Source organism: Pygocentrus nattereri, chromosome 10, assembly GCF_015220715.1.
Source record: "Pygocentrus nattereri isolate fPygNat1 chromosome 10, fPygNat1.pri, whole genome shotgun sequence".
Lineage (NCBI taxonomy): Eukaryota > Metazoa > Chordata > Actinopteri > Characiformes > Serrasalmidae > Pygocentrus > Pygocentrus nattereri.
In genome coordinates, this window is record NC_051220.1 from 11,075,062 (window position 1) to 11,098,476 (window position 23,415).

Genomic DNA, 23,415 nt, shown 5'->3' on the forward strand with positions numbered 1-23,415 from the left:
GCTATCAAAATAGCAGCTAATGTGTTTGGATCTCTTCAGATATGCCAAGTTAACTATGAAAGAGGAGCCTTAGCTAGCTAGAAGGCTCCAGCTCCAGACACCAGAGAATGGGTTTCATTTCAGCTTGAAACCTGTTCTGTAGTGAGCTAGCTAAGCAAACACTCACCGATTACACTCTGCTGATCATCAATACCGTTTAATACAACCCCAATTCCAATGAAGGTGGGACGTTGTGTAAAACATAAATAAAAACAGAATACAATGATTTGCAAATCCTTTTCAACCTATATTCAATTGAATACACTACAAAGACAAGATATTTAATGTTCAAACGAATAAACTTTGTTTTTTGCAAATATTTTGAATTTGATGCCTGCAACACGTTCCAAAGAAGTTGAGACAGGGGCAACACAAGACTGGGAAAGTTGAGGAATGCTCAAAAAACACCTGTTTGGAATATTGCACAGGTGAACAGGTTAATTGGAAACAGGTGAGTGTCATGATTGGGTATAAAGGGAGCATCCCTGAAAGGTTCAGTCGTTCACAAGCAAGGATGGGGCGAGCAAATAGTCCAACAGCTTAAGAAAAACGTTTCTCAATGTGCAATTGCAAGGAATTTAGGGATTTCATCATCTACAGTCCATATATCATTGGTTTATCATTGCTTTAGCCCATGTGCATTTGTTTTAGTTTAGTCCCCTCATTTCATGACCCCGCCCCTGATTGTCTCCACCTGTTTTCTACCTGTCCGTCGTTTTCCCTGTGTATTTAAGCCCTGTGTTTGCCCCTTGTGTTTGCTGGTCTTTGTTGGTTGTTCTGGTTGTTCTGTGTTGTTTGAACCTGCTTATTGCTTATTGTTGGTCTGCATGTCTGCCCCCCATTCAATCCATGTTGGCTCTATGACCCTGGACCGTCTTGACTATGGATTGCTACTACCATGGATTTGCCCATAATAAATCTGGCTTGTCTCCGCATATACGCATATCGCTCCACCTCCTCGCCCCTCGCCCTCACCCCACCTCCTCGCTCCCCGTTACAGCAGGCGAGCACAGGGATGCCAGAAGACGTGCAGACTGCCGCTTTCCAACCCCAGGATGTGAGATGGGGAACACAATTTTTGACGTAGAATGCGCAAGACTCCAGGCCAGGACGGCAGCACATAGACTTCCTGCGGAGACTGAAGAAGGCCCTCCTATCCTCACCATGTTCTACAGGGGGACTGTGGAGAGTGTTCTGAGCAGCTGCATCATTGCTTGGTTTGGGAATTGCACCGCCTTAGACTGCAAGACCCTACAGCATATAGTGAGGACAACTGAGAAGATCATTGGGGTCTCTCTCCCCTCCATCGTGGACATCTACACCACACGTTGTATCCAGGAAGCCACTAGCATTGTGGACAACCTCATTCACCCCTCACATGGACTTTTTTCACTGCTGCTGTCTGGCAGAAGGTATCGGAGCATCCGTAACAGACTCCGCAACAGCTTTACTCCTCAAGCAATCAGGTTTTTAAACTCACAAGGACTGAGCTAACCCCCACCGCCCCCCAACATACACACACTCCACACACACAACTCTTTTGATGCTCTACTTGCACTATCTGGATCATTGCTGCTAACACTGTGTTAACTGTTTTTTCTACCTCAGTAACTGCTGTGTTTATGTCTGTCATCTGACTTCGTGGCTCACAGATCATGTTAATAACTCTGCACCTTATTCTCACCACCTCATGTCCAGAATGAGTGCTGTGTCGGTGCTGCACTGTCCTGTCTGTTTACTGTGTCTAATGTCTGTTTATCATATTTATTGTTTCTAGCTTCATTTTTTGTTTGCACACGATGTGTGCACATTCACACTTTGTACTTTTTATTCCTTGTTGCACCGTGTTGTTCCTGGAGGAACGTAATTTCACTCCACTGTGTACTTGTACATAGATGGAATGACAATAAAAGCCTCTTGACTTGACTTGACTTGACTTTGACTGCAACACTGAGCAAAGTGTGGAGGAGCAAAACGTAGACCTGAGCAACTGTGTACTGGTGCTACAGTGCCTGGACAAAAAAGGGACAGAGACACACATAATGTCCAATGCATATGCAGCAGAGCGTAACACCCCAAATGTGAACCTCAAAAGACTCAAATCACACATCACTAACACCTGGAAAGGGCATCTGTGACCACTTTGTGCAAACTTGTTTTATGGCAGATAGATAAACAGAAACCTTGCAGTATAAGGGACCAGTGCATTAATGCTGATATATGTTGGACTTATGACTGAGAAGAACTACAGGGTTGTGGTCAGTGAAAATTTTGATGAGAACAGAAGTGCTACCAAGGTAACAACGGAGCCAGAGCTTCATTTTCAATGGTGCTAAAGGCTAATTGATGCTTTCCAAACCTATTGGAAAGGAAACGCTTGAAGAACACTGCCAGCAACTGTATCACATGCAACAGCTCATTGAAATCAAGTGCAGCAAGCATGGGGGAACTGATGAGTAGCAGAATCAGATGCTGACTTGCACTCGGATGATCACACAAAAAGGGACATCTGATTGCAGAAGGTTAATGCAGGGTGGCACAATAACCAAAACATTTGTACAAAAGCAGTTGTAGTGTTGCCTGCACCTTAGTGTCTCTAAGGTTCACCTGACCCTGTCCTGCAGTCTTCCCAAACTAGGAAATTACTCCTTTATCAAATTCACACTTTTTCAAATCTAGGACAAAGAACGCATTTTGGAAACGGCTCTAAAAGACACTGTTTGCTCATTTTAGAAGATGATCTTGATAAAGTCTGCTTTTTGTGGCGAGATCTTTGTGGTGAGATGTTTCTTGTGAGCAGTTTGTGGTGAGCAGAGCGTGCTTACCGGCATATTTAGCACAGAGATAAGCATCATTGTGGTGGATTAGTCAGATGAAGTCACAATAAAAAGGAGAGGGTGGATACGTTCACCTCATCATTCACTCACAGAGCTTCAAGACTGCATTACATCACACAGAGGTAAGAGCTGGAACACACACACACACACACACACTGGTAGAAATGACTAAAGTAAAAAGTGAATAATACTAAACAGTCAGTCATTGTAGCCTTTGTACTAGTGCTGTAAAATAATAATTCACCCGTTTCTACTTAGTTTCTTACCTCTTACGTATTTAATTGTTTAGGGACAGTGTAATGTAGAGACATAGACACGGGCTGAAATTACAGTAAGACTAAGTGGCGATAGACCCGTAAATGCAAATTCACTTCTTTCCATCATGTGTTGTTTTTCACTGCATCTTACATCAGGTGAAAAAAATATGAATAATGTGAGTGATTACCCTGAAACTATGACTCAAATACCTCATTGTATTCATTGTTGTTATGTTACTTTTACATGTTGTGCTCACCTACAGACATGGAAGCAAATATACTAAGATCCAAACTAATTTGAGTGATGGAAAAACAATGCAACACAACATTTTTTATGATTAACACTTCATTGACGATTTAGTTGTTCATCCAAAGGGTTCATCAGATTCCAACATGTGACAGACGTACAGGTTTCCATTCATAGGACCATGATGTCCATTGTCAACACCATGACCATGACAACTGATCACTGTGTTGTGTAAACACTTTATATATAGGCAAGCGTAGAAATCATGTGGTAGCTTAACATTGCATGTGTTCATGTGCAGACATATGCATTGATATGCATTGGTAATAAAAAAATAAAATAAATAGAGCTTCTGTATAAGTTGCAGTATAAGTTTAACTCCGTTGTTAAGTACAGAATAAGTGGGCCTTCTTCCTCGCTCTTGTAAGTGTAAACAATATTATGAACAGTGCTGCCTCACAATGAACAAGTCCTGGTGTTATCAGAATAAAGTTCCAACCATAACTTAAGGTTCATATAGGAAAATATGCCTAGGCAATGCGTTGCCGAACATTGAAAGTGGGAGTGACTAGGCTAGCTAATATCCAAGCTTGTTGCATGGCCCCGATCTTAAACATTTCACATGCTCTGAATGAACACAATGGCTTTTTCATGATGGGTGAAATGTTTAACACTCTGTAGTTCAGTTCTTAGGCCCAATCCCATTTCACCCCTTGGCCCTACCACTTAGCCCTTAGCCCTCTGTTTTGTGCGTTCACGTCTAGGGGTAGGGTGTCCTGATTTTTGTTGAGATGGAGGGGTAGAGCGAAGTGTTAGAGCTGTATGGCCCTCCAAACTAAGATACACTCCAAACTCCAAACTCCAATCATAACAGAGTGTTATGAGAAAAAATGAAAACTCACTTGTGACTCAATTCCAAGGGGTTAGGGTGACACTTGAAAACAAGCGGTAGGAATTAAAAAAAGAAATGGGATTAGGCCTTAATGTAAATAGGAAAAGTAGAACAAACTTGATGCGGTCATGCAAGGCCTTCTTGCATTTCCTGAAGGTATTTTGATGATTGATATTAACAGGAACTGTTTAGCTGAAATCATTGCTGCTTAGGGGGGTTCCAGCAGTTCCTGAAAGCAAAGGTTGACACATTTTTGTCAAAAAAGACATTTAATGTTAGATGACTTAGTTCAATAAATGAATTGAAAACTATGTATTTATACACCTTCTGTAATATTTATTTTATAGGGTACGCTGTGTTGTTACAAGATCAATGAAAATTTGATAATATTTGTGAGGGAAGGTTCACAAACATTGCAACACAGTAGTACACAATCTGCATTCAGTTGAAATTCAATACAATGTCATATATTAATAAGACAGGTGTTTACAACCTTTCTATAATAAAGATTTTCCATATATGTATTCATCTAGAATGATTACAGGTGTTATTTATATTATTATTATTAGCAACAACAGCAACAACAACAGTATTCATAGTAATACAAACTATACAATTTTTCAAATACTTTCTGTAGCATTTTCTGCAAAAATTATGAATGTTTATAAATCAGATTATACTTGGGAGCACAAAGGTTACAAATGTACCTGAAAATAGGCATAACTCACTTACAATCTTTAACTTATGCACAAAAATTTAAGAAAGTAATCACTAAACAAAATCAGTGTCAATGAAATTACCCATTATTATTGCTTAAATCAACAAACTAATTGCTATAGGCGCACATCTAATACAACACAACTAACTCCAAATATAAGTAAACTGACAGCATCTGTGTTGATGTGCAATGTATTTTATTCAATTCTAATCCTTTAGCACACTTAATTTTCAGGATACCAATTTGAACAAAAACGATGTATTCACAATGTTGTCATTACAGTATATGAGTGTAAATTTAGAGTAATGCAAAACACAAAAATGTCAATGCAAAAATAATATGTAAAATTAAGAACCAGAGTTTTTTCTCATTGCTTAAACACAAACCTCAAATGAAAAGCATTGTGTGACTTTTGGCAAACTTGGGTACTGCTGATGGTGCTGATCTCTTATCTTTATTGCTTAACCACAAACCTCAAATGAGAACCACTGTTTTGAAACATTATGTGAAACACATCACATCTGTATGATGTTTTCTCACAGTTCTAAATTCACTTCTCTTATGCATTCATAAGGTAGTCTAATCTTGTTTGCAGATACTGAGTACAATTATCTTCAACTGGCCCAAGGAAACTCTTGAGTAAGACTTATTGATCAAAATGTACTATACTTTTCTGTTGAACTGTATTACTTTTACATGCATTCATTAACATTCATATCAACAGTGGAGACCCAAGGGTTCTCCGAGGGCTCAAATGTTCTAGCTTGTTATATAAATCTTTCCAGACTCCTTCCTATTTCCTCATAGCTGTGAGATGAGATCTCCATTGGGTACTGGGTATTTATGATGTGAATGGCCTGGCTGCCCACTGCTTCAACATACTGGCAAATTTCTGTACCTGGCCTGCTGCACTTGGCCTGGGAAAGTGACATAGACCTGTGGGGGATGTGTAACATCTACTTGCAGGAATACCTCTTCCTGTAAGATAGCTTAAATGACCTTTTCCAAACATCTTTCTAGTGTTTGAGGGTTGCCTTAGTTTCACATGTTGCCTTTCTTACTCAGGCATTGAGCCACAGATGAAGCCTTCTAATATGTGGTCAACAAGACTAAAGCAGGTGTATGTTCATGATAATTGGTTAGCAGAGTGTACAGCATAGGACTCATTACACAGCCCAGGGGGGTTCTAGTGTTTTGGCCAATAGAGCAGCACAACCCATTCATAGTGCATCCTGACTGCATGAAGCCTATTTCTCAGGAAGTCTAGAACACAGCTGCATATTGAAAGCTCAGTCCAAGTGGGTGACTAGCTGACTAGCTTTTGAGGCATGGTAGTATGGTGTTAAAAGCTGACCTAAAGTACATCAACTGGGTCATTTGTGTGCAGCATAACCCCAGCTAAATATTGCTTTGGGAGACAGGCTGTTGCTAGGGAGATCAGGCTTGATTGGCATCCTCAGTAAATCAAGACAGACACAGTCTAAATATTCTGCAGCTAATAGTTGTTGGGGCCAAGGGATGATGTCCATCAGGTTTTTGGAGATGGTGGTGGCCCAGAGGAGCCCAAAGGGTATTTTTGTTTCAAGCTGCTGAAACTTTCACTGATTGAAAAGGCAAAGGGCACACATGGCTCTCAGGCAACATGAGAAAGGAAATCCTCAAACTTTGTTGAACACCAGCCCTTCAGTACTAAATTAAAGAACACTGTGTTGTCAGTAATCACCCCTAGTCTCTGACCTGGTTCAGAGATGGTGGCTTTGTATTTTATAAAAGTGGGCAGTGTCTTCAGCAGATGCACATTATTTCTGTAATAAATTGGTTTCTGCTGACTTTTTTTCTTATTTATACGTAAAAGTTATTGTTGCTCAAAAAGTTGTCAATGCAAATCAACTGTAATCTAAAGACAGAGTAGATAAAGACTGAAAAACACTTGGAGTGTTCCTCTAATTACATTGCTCAGTTTGTGTCGGTGGAAATATAGACTGTAATCTTACATAAAATATATGAGTGAACATATTGGATGATACTTAGCAGTATTGCAAATAATGTTCATGTGAAAATAAGTATCAAGTTAGACAGCACATAAAGGTCAGTAGTGCCACTGACGTTATACTATTGAACAAATAGGAAGAAAACTTGGTGAGTCTAATGTGAGATTATTTAGAAACAGGAGCAGGAAATGATTTCATTGTCTGCTGTGGCTGTCCTATTGAAGTTTTGCCACTGACTAGTGGTTTCACATGTATTAGTCATCCTAATGCTGTGTGTCTTCACACACACCTCAAACTGAAAACTCACTTGTCCGTGGGAAAATATTTCTAACATATGGCTGCCAGTTGCTTTTTCAAATACCTTTTAAATAGAATATGATAAAATACACCAACATGTAAAAAGCATTTTTGACAATATTTGCCATGAATGCACAAACAGGTCTGGTCCAGTTGGTATCAAGTGATCATAACAATGGGTTTGTTTACATGGCAAATAAAACTAATTATGCTTGTGAGTTCAGACCATATCTTCAACATGGATTTGGATGTATAATGGAAAACTGAGTGAAGGACGGGAAGAACTCTGAGAACTTGAGCTGGAGTTCTGGGCAGCTTCTGCCTGTAGCTAGACAGCCAGAACCTCACATCAGCTGTAGTAGGACTGGTGCAGGACAAAATAAAAAATAGAATAAAATGTGCCATAACTTTTGCAGAGACCATAGTTATAGATATCTTGTGGGAGGTCCCCCGGGAGTATGGGGTGCTGGGACTACTACTCAGAACAGTGAAACAGTTAGAGCTGTGTTCAAATACTCAGCATTAAGTCAGGCTCTTTCAGTGTTAGCGTTGGACTCTGCCAGGATTGCCCTATCTCCACTCCTGTTTGTGATATTCATGGACAGAGCGTCAAGGCGTAGCTGAGTTCAGTAAGGGCATTATGTGTGGATGCTGGGGGGTGGCGTCTCTGCTATTTGCAGATGATGTTGTTCTTTTGGCTGGATCGCATGGTTGCTTCCAGCGCTCACTGAAGGATCAGCACCTCCAAGTCTGAGTCCATGGGCCTAGCCCAGAAAAGGATGGCATGCCAACTCCTGGTAAGGGGAAAGGACTTGCCCCAGGTGGAGGAGTTTAAGTATCTCAGGGTCTTGTTCATGAGTGATGGGAGGAGGTATCGTGAGATTGGCCACAGGCTGGGACAGGCGGCAGCAGTAATGCAGTCACTGTACCGGATTGTAGTGGTGAAGATGGAGCTGAGCTATAAGGCAAAAGTTTGGACCAACATTTGTCTCAGTCTCGGAAGTAATCTTGCAGTTGTGGCTCATGAAACTATATAAATGCTCGCTCACACACACACACACACACACACACACACACACACACACACACACACACACACACACACAAACACACACACACACCCTCTCACAAACTTCATCATAAATTCACAGATAATTTGAATGTTCCAGAGGTCATGCAAACTGATTGTAAAAAAGGGTAAGGAGTCTAGGCAAATGTAAAGGTAGCTCTGCAGAATTAGTCAATATGTAGTCAATTAAAATGCTGCATAAGTATTGAGTTACTTTCATTCCATGAATGCATTTCATTTAAAACAAAAGAAAGTTATACTGGTAATGGTAACTGTTCTTTACTTACATTTTAAGTAGGATTTGCAACAGTTCAAATGTTATTAAATGTACTTCTTACTCTGTCCAGAATGAGGGTTTTGCTTACTGTCGCTGCTTTTGTGGCTGTGGCCGGTGCAGCCAGAATGTCTTTGGAGGATCTGGAGTTCCACGGTTGGAAACAGAAGTTTGGTGAGAAATCTACATCAAATCTGCTTCTGTACAACAAATTACAATGTTCCTTTACTGCAGTGGCAAATTCTTTACTAAAACTGAAAAATATATATTGAATGTTTTTTTTTATTGAAAGAATATTACATCTTTCATTTAAAATAATAATTTACACTTTAAAAAAAACTAATATGTTTATGGCCTATGTAACATTTTTTGGCAGAAGCTCAGAAACAGAAAAGCTCCAGCAATTTTGAAAATGCAAATACAAAAATACGACCTCAAATTCATAAACATAACAGCAGATTTTAAAATGCAACAGCAAATTCAGAAACTTAACACCAAATTCAAGAAAACCGTGAATTCAGAAATGCAACAGCAAATTAACAGATGCAATAGCAAAACCACAAACATGGTAACAACATCAAAAGATTGAAGAGAGACTGAGTGATGGACGCTCCTTATCTTTTTTTAAGTGGCCATATTTAATCATATTAAAGCTCTGCTCTGAATCATGTGCCGGTCTGCTGTCTGGAATATTGGTGCTGAAGATGTGAAGCAGAAACTCTGTAGCAGCCTGGAGGGACAAACTGTGTGCATGCATTTACAGTATGTGTGTCTGTGGAAAATAATGTGTATGCACTATATATATGTTTCCCTGTCAGGTAAGAGTTATGATTCAGTGGAAGAAGAGTCTCGCCGTAAGATGATCTGGCTGGACAATCGTAAACTGGTTCTGGAGCACAACATGCTGGCTGACCAGGGCATCAAAAGCTACAGACTCGGCATGAACCACTTTGCAGATATGGTGAGATCTCACTTAGACCTTTCATTAAACAATTCACTGATTTTTGTCCTTTAACTCTGTTTATTATGTGCTGTTCAGTAACTGCATTTGATTTCTGGGAAGTCGCAATTCTCTGACCATCGTCTTCTCCGACAGGATAATGAGGAGTACCAACAGATGTTCAAGGGCTGCCTGGGATCCTTCAATGAGTCCGAGATCGAGAGTGCAACTACATTTCTCCAACCGGTAGAGGGTGCTGCTCTGCCTAGTGCTGTGGACTGGAGGACTGCAGGCTATGTGACTGAGGTTAAGGACCAAAGTCATTGTGGCTCCTGCTGGGCTTTCAGTGCGGTGAGTTACAGCAGGACAGACAGAGAGGGAGAACCAGATGGAGGGATATTTTGTCAGATCAGTATAATTTACATTTCTGACAGTTTTGGTATATTTAATTTTAAAAATGTTGGTTTTACAAGGTGATACAAGACCAAACAGAAGCGTGGTAGTCACCATGCTCTCCACATTAGGATAATGCAGATAACCCTAAGAGATCAGCCATTCTTTTGTGTCTGCTGCCTTGAAAACAAAGTGTATTTCTTCTAAACCGCTTCTCCTTCTGGGTCATGGGGGCGGGGGGCAGGGGAAACAGCACTCTAAGTATTTTTTGGTTAAAATTGAAAGAAATATTATTTTTGAGCCAGGAAAAAAAAACATAAAATATGGTGCATGTTTGCTGCTGTGAGTCACCCTGTAAAGCCTGAAATAATTATTTAATATTCAGAGACATTGGGTTAGTAGTTTTTCACACCCTGTTGTACATCTTTACATATAAACATCACACGCACAGACCCAAAAGAACATCTGGCTCGATATTTTGATCTCAACTGATTTAAAATCAACATTATCAACAATAGTAGATAATTCACTCACGTCCTCAGAAGACACATCCTTCACCAAGTTTAGAGTTTACTTTGATTATTCTTTCAACACACTCGCAAACGTTGGGGGTCCGAAGCACAAACTATGATGCAAAATGTTCTTCCACACGTTACTATGATGCTGCGTTATTGGGCCTGGCATTTCAATTTCTAGCTAGACGGTGTTCTCCACAGCAGGGGACATAGCAAAAAATGTGTCAACCATCTACCCAGACAACGTAGACATTTTTTCAATTACTGTTACTCAAAGGTAGAAGGTATCATCATGCCTCATATCGCACTTTAACAATTTTGTTTATTATAAGATTTTATTTAAACAATGGACATCTTAATTGTTGTTTTCATTTAAGACCATGTGCAAAAGTTCTTGTTTTAAGTGTTCATTAAATTCTTTAAGTAATAAATGGAAAGGAAAGTTATATTTGTCTCCCTTTTTTTTTAATCTGAAAAAAAAAAAAAATACGATCCGTGACTCACAAACTGATACGATTTTGTGATCTGCTGCACCCCTAATAATGTTCATGGATGTAACTTTCACTTTCCCAGTGATACGATAATCATCGGTTTTCACTGGTATCAGTGACTTTTTTGTTTTGTTTATAGATCTATTTCTCTGAATGTTCTCCACAAGGGGGAGCTGTTAGCGCTGAAGTAGCTTTAGTGTGCATCATTACAATGGATGACCTTTCATAAATATTGGTGATAGAAACAAGTTAGTAAAATGAATAATGTTTATTATCAGCTTGTGGATAAATACAGGGGAATGTAGGAGTATGGGTGCTGTGGAAGAGTGGAATTTAAGAAAAGAAAATCATCAAGATTTCTGTTTTTTACCCCCTTTGTTTTCTATCACCCCCCTCTCTCAGACGGGGGCGCTTGAGGGTCAGATGTTCAAGAAGACAAACAAGCTGGTAAGCTTGAGTGAGCAACAGCTGGTGGACTGTTCTGGGAGTTTTGGAAACCATGGCTGTAATGGTGGCCTTGCATCAAAGGCCTTTGACTACATCAAGAAAAGTGGAGGCCTGGAGGCAGCGAACACCTATCCATACCAGGCCATGGTGAGGCTGCGGTAGTTAATGATGCCAATAATTTAATTAGGGAGACACAAATTTGTCCTTTTGCCAAAATGTATTTGATCAACTGAGGCATTTTTTGCTGTCTGAAGTTTGCTTTGCATGCTGTAAAGTGGGGCTACAATGCTAACTCGTAGTGCTATTTTGTCCACACATTTTTGCTCATTTTTAAAGCAGTAAGTCAAGCAGGTATTTGATGATTTGGGCATTCGGTTTGCAGAGTGCTAAGTAGTGTGGTCGATAGGCTGTTAGCTCCAGAGCAAAACTTTACTGGGTGAGAAGAAAATTTTGCCGATGTTTTTGAACTTTGAACTAGCTGACCCTGACTGTTTTCATCTTTCCTCAGGAAGGGCCATGCAGGTTTAATAACCAGAAAATTTGGGCTAAGTGTTCCGACTATAACACGGTGAAGCAGACAGAAGACGCTCTGCAGTACGCTGTGGCCACAGTTGGGCCTATTTCTGTATCTGTGGATATTTCCAAAAACAGCTTCCAGCTCTATATGTCAGGTAACCCTCAGGAATCTGCTCTACTCATTACCATATTCTGTATTTCAGGCATACGTGAGGAAATTCACAGTTCTAAAATAGTGATTGATTTCAGTCAAACACAAACATTCCCTTCCTCCATCAGGAGTAGGAGAAACAATAGAAAGGTGCTAGTAAGGAATGTGTAATGCCTGGCTCACACTATCCTTAACATTTGGAGTTGTTTCGGTTTCTTTTTCATTTTCATTCCTGAAATTAAAAAAGAAAAAAAACATTGGAAGATCAAGCACACAGCTCAATGACAATTCATTCAGCTCACGGTGACAGAACAATGCTAAGATCGGTTAGCTTATTAGTTAGCTTTAGTTAAGTAAGCTGTTGATAGTTGGGTCATTCCACTAGAATGGTTCAAATTGGACTTTGACATTTTCAAATTTTTTGCTTAAATGTATCATTGATATGTATACCTCACAGTCAAACATGTAACGGGGTTGAGTGTGACGGGGTTGTGATTTTTGCACAAAATGGCCGCTGCTCTACATACTGTATACCAGAGAGAGAGCACATGGCATGCATGAGATTCAGAATTAGCATATAGTTTTGAAATAAAAAAAACTTTTTTTATAAGTAATAGTTTTCTATCTTTTTTTCATGTGACGGTGTTGAGTCACTGAGTTTGGCGACCACAATATCACAAGATAAATGACCAAAATTAAATAAAAGAAGGAAGCCACTTGCCTGTCTTTGCTGTCCTGTTGTCCAAAAGACTTGAGTGATGTCACTTCTTGATGTATATGGATCATATGGATCATACCATTGTTTTTGTGGGGGAGATTCATTTGTGTTACGGGGTTGAGGGGTTACTTAGGTACAGAACTAAATAATGTGATTTTAATAAATAATTATCAATTAATTTTGAAAAATAATATCACAAACAATTAAACACAGACAGTTGTTTAGGATGACATCAAAATATATGGACTTTTTTATAGTTGTATTTGGTATATTCTAAGTATACTTTCGTTGAAGGCCATGAGGGACATGACAAAATAGGTGGTGTCAGCAAAAATAAATAAATAAACAAAGTTCTCATAAAAAGATCAAATTTAAAAAAATACACTGTATTAAAGGAGATATTTCAATGTATGTGTAAAGCTGTTAAAATATAGATTTTTGTGACCCAGTAGATAAAATACACCTAAAGAGGAGATGAGGACTCAAAATGTGCCATTTCCATGGAATGACCCAGTTACCAGATTTGACAGGACTGTATACATTTGACATTCATCTCACATTTGGCAATAAAACCAAAAGATTTATGGGTGGCCACTTCGTTTTTCTCCCATTATATGAAAAACATCATGGCAAAATGTCAGAGGAAGCCCGCAAGCGAGTCCTATATGAATAAGAGTCAATGGAGCTAAACAAGAAGTTAAAATGTTTTCTGAAGGCTTGTCCAGGACCTTCCTTTAATTTTGGAAAATGGAAGGATGAATTTCACTAAAAATGCAAAGGAAACTTACTTATATTTCTTCTTTCTACAGCAAACAGGTTTTGGGCTGCAGGATGCTAGCATTACTGTTTTTGAATGCTGACTGCTTAGCATCACTGCTACTGAGCGCTGTTTGTTTAGCATCACTGCTACTAAGCGCTGTGTTAGCGTCACTGCTACTGAGCGCTGTTTGGTTAGCATCACTGCTACTAAGCACTGTGTTAGCATCACTGCTACTGAGCGCTGATTGGTTAGCATCACTGCTACTGAGCGCTGATTGGTTAGCATCACTGCTACTGAGCGCTGATTGGTTAGCATTACTGCTACTGAGCGCTGATTGTTTAGCATTACTGCTACTGAACACTGATTGTTTAGCTATGTTGAGTGCTGAAAAGTCTTATAACTCAAAATCAAAAGCTCTCGAAAATATAACAGCTGTGTTATGGTGTATTATGCTGCTGTGTGTTGAAGAAATGAAGGTATTCTTCTATATAAAAATGTTTAAGCACTCATTAACTATGACTTTTCAAATGCTACATATTAACCCATTCATTTTGGACTAAGACATTACTGAGTAGTAATTTTTCTCACTACAAATTCTCTGGTAATACAGTCTGTGTATAGATAAACATTGTACACATGCCGTTCTTTGTATTATTTCATTAATGTTTGCTGACAAACCTCAGATAAAAGACAAAGAGTCCCTCTTAACATCTAATGAACATTGCTATGACTATTTAGCATTAGCTCATCTGAGCTTATGTCGCTAAGATTTCCTCTTTATTAGACATTCAGATCTGCTGGGTTAATGTGAAGTTAACACTTCCCTCAGTTAATTCAGACCTGGATTCCAGAATCCATTTCTGTTTCTTAAATGATGTGTATCTGATCGGGACATCAAGCCAGTTTATTTTTGAATGATAAAATGTTTCAGATGCTCCTCTGTGTGCTTTTATGGGGCAGTCGGGGGCTGGAGGTTAGGGAACTGGAAGATTGCTGGTTCGATCCCCAGTGCTGACAGTCCATGACTGAGGTGTCCTTGAGCAAGGCATCTAACCCCCAATTGCTCCCCAGGCACTGTGGATAGGACTGCCCACGGCTCCGGGCAAGTGTGCTCACTGCCCCTTAGTGTGTGTGTGCTCATTAGTGTGTATGTGGTGTTTCACTTCATGGATGGGTTGAATGCGGAGTTGATATTTCCCCATTTGTTGGATTAAAAAAGTGTCACTTATTTATTTTAAATGTTCATTTGTGTTAATAATCTGTTAGCACACATGTTGTGGATATTACTATCTTAGCATATACTGAAAGTTTGACTCACCTAGCAACAGTAACTGAGGGAGGCAGGACTTTCTCTGAATTTTGTTAATAGTCCATTTGATTTATCAGATAATTGTTGCACATCCTAATTGAAAGCTGGTAACCTGAATGTTTACAGGTGTGTATGATGAGCCAAACTGCAGCAGCACTAAGCTGGGTCACGCCATGCTGGCTGTTGGTTACGGCACTGATAAGCAGGGAAGGGACTACTGGCTGGTCAAGAACAGGTAATTTAACAAACCAGCCAAACATTAAAAGAGATGATTCCTGGTCACATCACAGTCAGGGATGTGGAGTAACGTGCTTTACTCAGAGGACAAAAATCCAAAAATATCCACCATTTGTTTTGCAGCTGGGGTGTTAAATGGGGTGAAAAAGGCTACATCAAGATGTCCAGGAACAAGGGTAACCAGTGTGGTATCGCCACAAGGCCCTCCTTCCCTGTGGTTTAAAGGTATAACTTCATTAAATCTGTGTCGGTCCTCATCTACAGAGACCTACACTGTTGGGTTCAGTTCCAGCTGCCTGTTTGAGAAGCTGATGGAGACTTTCATAAACTAGAATCATGGTGTAAATAATCACGAGTTTGAATGACCATTATAGAACCCCTGTGGTCAAACGTATTTAGTTGCCACAGATTTGAAGTTAAAAGACTCGTGCAGGTCAGTTGATCTCCTGGAGCGGAGATGGGATCTCCAGAATTAGAACTGAACTACAGCAATGAATACATTGTATCTCTAAGTGTAACACAACATTAAGGATGCAGCTGGTCTTGTGAGTAAATTCTATTAATTGTTCTTTATCTACAGACTGGAGAGAGCCAGAACCTGAAAACCCCACAGAGGAGGATCCACTTTGCTCAGAATGCATTTACTGATTAAGCAAACAAAAACGTCTTTCTTCCGTCTTTCCCTTTTCTCTGTTTAAAAGTGGCTTTAAACCACGATGCTTTCTTAAAAATACTAATGAATCTCTGTGAAACCCAGCTCTTTCTGACTGCTGAAAATATAATAAACACTTAGCATTCACAAAATATCTGATGTCTGTGAGTCATACCAGCACATAAACACACATTATGAAAAAATGTGATCTGTAATTCATGCAAAACTTCACTTGAATGACTTTTTTTGCATTCTCTGCATCTAGCACTGAATGTTTCTCTGCAATGAAAGACTCAATATTTGAAGGCATAGTGAACTTGATGCTGGTGTAAGCGGCAGGAGAACAGCACTTCAGTAATGACTGCATAAAGATGCACTTTTTTCTCAGGCTAAAAGGCTTGAGTTCCTATCTCTGCTTGTTATACATATTAACCTGGTGGAAAAACATACAAACATGTCCACAGTCTTCAGATTAGAAGCTTCGCAGTTTCTTCTTTCTGCATATAGGGACGGTCATGGGCTGGAGGTTAGGGAACCAGCCTTATGAACTTAAAGTCTTCGGTTCGATCCCCAGAGCCAACAGTACATGACTGAGGTGTCCTTGAGCAAGACACCTTACCCCCCAACTGCTCCCCGGGTGCTGCAGATAGGGCTGCCCACTTCTCCGGGCAAGTGTGCTTACTAATGTGCATGCGGTGTTTGACTTTACGGATGGGTTAAATGTGGAGGTGAACATTTCCCCGTTGTGGGACTAATAAGGGGCACTTAATCTTAATTACACAGATAATAAAGACAGTCAGTAAAGTCCTGTAAAAATAAACTGTTAGACCTGAATCATAAGCCCCCAACATCACAATAACAACAGGTCATTATTTTTATTTGTATAGTGAGCAAACTGGTCTCTGATATGGTGAGCTTTACCAGTTACCATCTAGAGCAACAGCCATGTAGTTGAATCTACTGCACAGTGTTGGTGCACATGAGCACCATTATCAGCTATTGATGACCATTTGGAGCTGAATCAGGTCAGTACAGGTAAATACACTAAATAGAGCAGGTGTGGGGTACACAATAAATAGACATCTGTGGGGCAGATTTACTAAACAGGGCATTATTGAGTCTACCAACACTGCACTGGTGGGTGTGGCAAGTTTAGTGACTTATCTACTAAGGACTTTTATGCAAATGAACACTTCATAATTAACATAAGAGCAGCACAACATAACCACCTGTTTGGTGTGCGGTATGAAAGCCTGTTTCAGCCACATAAAAGATAATTATCTGTTCTTTCTCTCATTCTGGTGATTTTGACTTGTAATTACTTATTTTTGAAAAGGTATGGTTTTATTTTGGTATAATAAACCATTATTTTAATAAAATGGGACATTTTATATTTTGATATTATACACCAGGCTTTCAGGAGAATTGGTGATGGTTTTGACCTTCTGTTTCAAACACATTTTGGGATGAGCTAAACTGGAATTCTTTGAACTTGTGCCTGCTTGAGCTCTCAGCCACATGCAGTGCACCATGATCTAGTTAAATAAATAAAGTGTAGACATTGAGAATTAATTAAGTTTGTTTTTCTTTTATATGAAAGAACACATTAATTTGGAAATTAAGTGTAACTGAGTGCAGAATGGTATCAATACAGGTATCGCTTGAAGTGGCAGAAGGAACTGAGTGACTGTGCAGTGCAGAGTTCCTCCACTGAAGGGCGCTAAAGAACAATGAAGAAGTGAGACCTGTCCTTACAGACATATTTAGATTTTAAGGAAGGATGTGTCGAGTAGACATAAGCTGGCGTGCAGGTGTAGCTCTGTAGTTCTTGTGCAGAGACAGTGATGATTTCATCTCTTCAGCTCACAGTTCCTTTTTTAATGATTTATTAGCGCTTAATAAACGTGTTAATGTATCCGTTTACCTTTCTACAACCTGATTTCATCACGTATATGTACACATTTAAAATGACACAGCACATGTCCTCCACTACCTGATTTAAGCATGACATTATAGAAGGCAAAGTGAAATTCTGTTTACAACAAGCAAAATAGATGTTTAAACACAGATAGATAGAACAGCCTCAGTAACACAGGAAGCTCATGCAGATACGAGAGCTCTTGACCCCTGCTCTTCAGTGTGGATACTGGCTGCACCTCAGCAAAGTGACTGTTGTCAGTAGTTACTTGGGCTGGGCACTGAGCTGTCGATGCCTTCCAGGACACTAGGCAGCACTAGAGTACTTGACAAAGGTGCCCTCCAGGGCATTAGATAATGCTTGGGCATGCCCTCGCAGAGTCTAAGCAGCCTGTTGAAACTGACCCACAATCTGTCCAAATAGAAATGTCTGAAAAATTTATATTTAGATATTTATGAAATATAAATATTAGATTAGATATTTATGAAAATAATCTCTGCATCTTGTAAAGGTTCAGATTATGTACAACCACATGCAATAATTTCAGTGCAGAATTATGTACAATAACAGATACATTATGTATAAATTTTCAGTGAACCATGAATCTATGTTGAAGTAAAATGTTTAAGTACATTTGATAAGTTACATAAAGAAATTCTTGCAAATAAGTGGAGGAAAGGAGAGGTCAAGGCAGTAATCTCACTGCAGTGTCCAACACTCAATCGTCAGCTCATGGTCACATGACTCAATGATAGGACAGGCCCTAGCCTTTTGAGGGGCCTAAGCAGGGTTTTTTTTCTGACCCCTCAACTTGTTTGCTGATGTATTGTAAAATTAAAAACTAAATAATAACAATAACTTCCACAAGCTGTCTAAATTATGTAAATTATGCTAATTTGTGTACTGCTATAATTTGTGTGGTTGCTTGTTTGAGGTTCTAGTTACAGTTTAAATTCAAGCCAAGGCAAAGTTTATTTATATAGCACTTTTTGTAACAGCAAGTCCCCATAAGCATCGCCAGTTGCGACGGTGACAGGAAAAGCTCCCTAAGAGCAAGAGGAAGAAACCTTGACAGGAACCAAGACTCAAAAGAGGAACCCATCCTCCTCTGGTCCACATTGGATAGCAAACAGAAACAAGATACGCAAAATGGGAAAAGCAGGAATAGCAGTATCAATGATTGTCAAAATGCAGCATCATCAGGAGGGTCCGTTCATGCAGGTGAGGTTTGCACAGTGTTGTACAGCAAGAAGCTCCATGGTCAGACTGGTCCAGAAGGATGGCGAGCAGTGGGCACTTAATCAATGCAGATGAAGAACAGCATCAGACTGTCATGCATTCTGCGAAGGAGCGGGACTTCATCTCCCAGAGTGCTAGGGGAGACCATGTGATCGATCACGTGATAGGGGACTCAGCCTTTGAAAACTCCAAACCCCAAGATTCTCAGACAGGTCACGTGGTTTCCCCATGCACCTATCAGCGCTCTCAGTCACCGGATTATTGAACTCTTCACCTGATGCTCATCCCCTGCTAATATTTAAGCAGGGATTCAGGTTGAAAACTTCGCGAAGTATTGTTTAGACAATCACTGAGTGTTCTATGATTCTGCTATTCTGTATATTTTGTGTATCGAACCTTGGACGTATTTTCCCATGTATGATTTGTGTTTTTGCCCCTTGGATACTGTTGCCCTGTTTCGGATGGTTTCTTGTTATCGATTACTGGACTGGATATTATACTGTGAGTTGTGTTTTTCCCTTTGGACTGAGTGGATCATTAAAGTCACCGCACGTTACCTGCTAGCGTCTGCCAATCTGTCCGACCGTCACAGAATACTTCGCCACTATGCAGACGGCAGAGAAGGACGCTATCCAAAGCGCGCTCTCGGAGCAGGGACAACTCTTGGGACAACATCAGATTGTTCTCTCAGGAGTAACACGGTCTTTGGAATCCCTGAGTAATCAACAGTCGGAACAGCAAGCTCAGCTGGTGCAGCTCGTGAATAGCATCAAAGAAATGTCCAGTCACTTCCACGCCACAAATCTGACTGATCAGCCGGCGGTGCTCGCACCTACTTCCCCAGCCGCTGCTACTCCACAAACTACATTTCCGGTTAGTAAGCCCGATAAATTTTCAGGCGATCCGGATCAGTGTAGAGGTTTCCTGTTACAATGCTCAGTGTTTTTTGATAATTCACCCGTCGCTAGAGACCAAGCAAAAATATTGTTTGTGGTATCAAGACTAGCTGGTAAAGCATTAGACTGGGCTACTGCTAGCTGGTCCTTGTTTAGTAACTGGACCTATGCACGTTTTTTGAAGGAATTCAGACTCGTTTTTGATCACCCCTATGAGGGAAAAGTGAGTGGAGAACGTTTAGCCCAGTTACGACAGGGATCACATTCTGTGGTAGAGTACGCCTTAGAGTTCAGAACTCTCGCTGCCAGCAGTGGCTGGAATGAAGCTGCCCTTTTGGTGACATTCAGGCAAGGATTGAAACCAGAAATCCTTAATGAACTTGCTAGCAGGGATGAAGATTTAAGTTTGGATCAGTTAATATCATTGCCAATAAAGTTAGATCACTTATTGAACTCCCGTAAGAAGAAAGAAAATTTCAGGAACCCCAAAAGCACATCTCACCATTTTCAATTGAGAAGGGAACCTACAGAAAGCTCTGAACCCATGCTGTGTGACTCATCCCGATTATCACAAGAGGAGAGACAACATCGTCTCTCCCATCATTTATGTCTGTTCTGTGGGCAACCCGGTCATCGTATAAGAGAGTGTCGCAGGAGGACCTCTCAAAGCAAGGCGCCGACCCCTGGAAAGCACGCAGAGTTTACTTCGTGTGCTAATGTGGTGAGTATACCCACAAAGGGGTTGGTCTCCAAATCAGTTCTACTACCGGTGCGGTTGTGCCTTCACCATAATAATATTATCGTTTCAGGATTGATCGACTCAGGAGCTGAGGGGAATTTCATCAATACTTGGATTGTGAAGAAGCTACAGATCCCTGTACAGAACCTACAACAGACCCTTAAAGTTACTGCTTTGGATGGCGATCCTGTGGGGCCTAGCCCCATCACCCAGGCCACTATCCCCATCAAAACGCAAGTCAGTGCTCTCCATTCTGAAAACCTATCGTTTCTCATATTGGAGCAATCAGATTTTGAAGTGATTTTGGGACTTCCATGGTTGGAGAAACATAATCCTACAATTTCCTGGACAGAGCGTACTGTAACAAAATGGTCAGAATATTGTGTGCAAAATTGTATTGGTATGCCGTCCCTTTCTCTCAGGTCCACAACCATTGAAAGCCCTGATTCGAATTCTACGTTTTGTATTCCTTCTGAATATCTGGATTTAAAGGAAGTGTTCGAAAAGAAAAACGCCACCCAACTGCCACCCCACAGACCTTATGATTGTGCCATTGAATTGGTTTCAGAGCCAATACTGCCCAAAGCCCGAATATATCCCCTAACGCAAGAAGAACAAAAAGCTCTGGATGTGTATATCAATGAAGCTCTGGAACAAGGTTTTATCAGGCCTTCCACCTCTCTGATAGCCTCAAGTTTCTTCTTCATCAAGAAGAAAGATGGGGGCTTAAGGCCCTGTATAGACTACCGAGCACTCAATCAGATCTCTAAGGCCTACCCATACCCTTTGCCTTTAGTTCCAGTAGCACTAGAACAGCTCCAAGATGCGCAGTACTTTACCAAACTTGACCTCTGGAGCGCGTATAATTTGGTAAGGGTGAAAGAAGGTGATGAATGGAAGACTGCCTTCGTGACCACTAGGGGGCACTATGAATATTTGGTTATGCCTTTCGGACTCTCTGTCGCCCCCTCTGTCTTCCAGGCATTCATAAATGATGTCCTTAGAGACATGTTAGGTAAATTCGTGATAGCATACCTTGATGATATTTTGGTATATTCCCCCTCCTGGGAAACCCATGTATCCCACGTCAGAGAGGTATTGAAAAGATTGTTAAAAAATAACTTGTTCCTTAAAAGGAGAGAAGTGTGAATTTCATTTGCGTTCGGTCGCGTATCTGGGGTATATTATTAGTCCACAAGGAATTGTAATGGACATCCCAAGGTTGAAGCAGTATTGGATTGGCCACAACCCAAGTCTGTAAAGGAGTTGCAGAAGTTTTTGGGATTCTCCAATTTTTATTGTAGGTTTATTAGAAATTATAGTACTATCGCCGCCCCTCTGACCTCTTTGCTAAAAGGAAATCCCAAGAAATTAGCCTGGAATGAGGATGCAGAAAAGGCATTCCAAAACCTTAAAACGGCCTTTACTAATGCCCCGGTTTTAACACATCCGGATCCAGAACAGCCATTTGTGGTAGAAGTAGATGCTTCAGAAACAGGAGTAGGGGCTGTTCTATCGCGGAGTACCGGGTCTCCAATGAAGTTACTCCCCATTGCGTTCTATTCCCATAAGATGTCCCCAATGGAGAGAAATTACGGAATCGGGGATCAAGAATTACTAGCCATTAAACTAGCACTGGAAGAATGGCGACACTGGCTAGAAGGTGCCAATCATCCATTCACGGTTTTAACTGACCATAAGAATTTAGAGTATCTTAGGACAGCCAAGAGATTGAATGCACGACAGGCTAGGTGGATTTTGTTTTTCTCGCGCTTCCGATTTAGCATAACCTGTAAACCGGGGACCCGCAACACAAAAGCCGATGCTCTGTCTCGGAAGTTTTCCACTGGAGGTATTCTGGACCCTGAAAAACGGTCACATCCGATTCTTCCCCCAGAAGTTAGAATCTCATCCATTCATTGGAGGATAGATGAAGAGATTGAGGAGGCCCTATCACAGGTTACTATACCTGAGCAGTGTCCCCCAGAGAAGCTATATGTTCCCCCATCTTTCCGAGCAGAGCTCATCACATGGGCACACTCCTCTTTGACATCAGGGCACCCAGGTGAAACTCGGACACAGCAACTCTTGGTCAATAGATATTGGTGGGAAACCATGCTCCAAGACATTCACTCCTTTGTGGCATCGTGCTCCGTTTGTGCTCAATGTAAAACGCCAAAGACGTTACCAGCGGGGAAACTGTTACCCCTACCGATCCCTAACAGACCATGGTCGCACGTAGCTCTGGATTTTGTGACGGACTTGCCCAGATCGCAGAATTTTACCACTATTATGACAGTGGTAGACCGATTTTCTAAAGGAGTAAGGTTTATACCCTTTGAAGCCCTTCCTAGTGCCTTTCAAACTGCTGAAACTTTATTCCAGTTAGTGTTCCGGTTTTACGGGATCCCTGAAAACATAGTCTCCGATAGAGGACCACAGTTCACGTCTAAGGTATGGACTGCATTCTTTGAACACTTGGGGGTTTCACTTAGTCTATCCTCGGGTTACCATCCGGAATCCAACGGACAATGTGAACGGGTCAACCAGGAGCTGGGGAAATTCTTAAGGCTGTTCTGTCTAGACAACCCAGTAGACTGGTCAAAGTATTTGCTCTGGGCGGAAATGGCACAGAACTCCTTAATCAGTTCTGCTACAGGTTTAACGCCTTTCCAGTGTATTTTAGGCTATCAGCCACCGGTCACACCATGGACTGGAACCTGAACTGATGTTCCAGCAGTGGACGAGTGGATGAAGAGAAGTGAACAAGTCTGGGAGCAGACACATCAGAGAATAGAAGGAGCCATCCGCCGACACAAGGAACAATCAGACAAGCATCGAGGGCCAACTCCTACATACGAACCAGGGGATCG

At 40.7% G+C, this 23,415-nt stretch overlaps 2 protein-coding genes across 2 annotated transcripts in view; both read left to right on the plus strand.

The window, feature by feature from the left end:
* Positions 1–23,415, plus strand: part of LOC108413039 (procathepsin L-like) — a 161,528-nt gene that overhangs the window by 63,099 nt on the left and 75,014 nt on the right. The window lies entirely within an intron of this gene.
* On the plus strand, positions 2,972–15,904 carry LOC108413040 (procathepsin L-like). Its single transcript, XM_037542167.1, has 9 exons — positions 2,972–2,998; positions 8,695–8,795; positions 9,440–9,582; positions 9,718–9,912; positions 11,363–11,554; positions 11,916–12,078; positions 14,988–15,096; positions 15,222–15,323; positions 15,679–15,904. The coding sequence occupies exons 2-8, from the start codon at positions 8,696–8,698 to the stop codon at positions 15,319–15,321; spliced, it is 1,002 nt and encodes a 333-aa protein (XP_037398064.1). The 5' UTR covers positions 2,972–2,998; position 8,695; the 3' UTR covers positions 15,322–15,323; positions 15,679–15,904.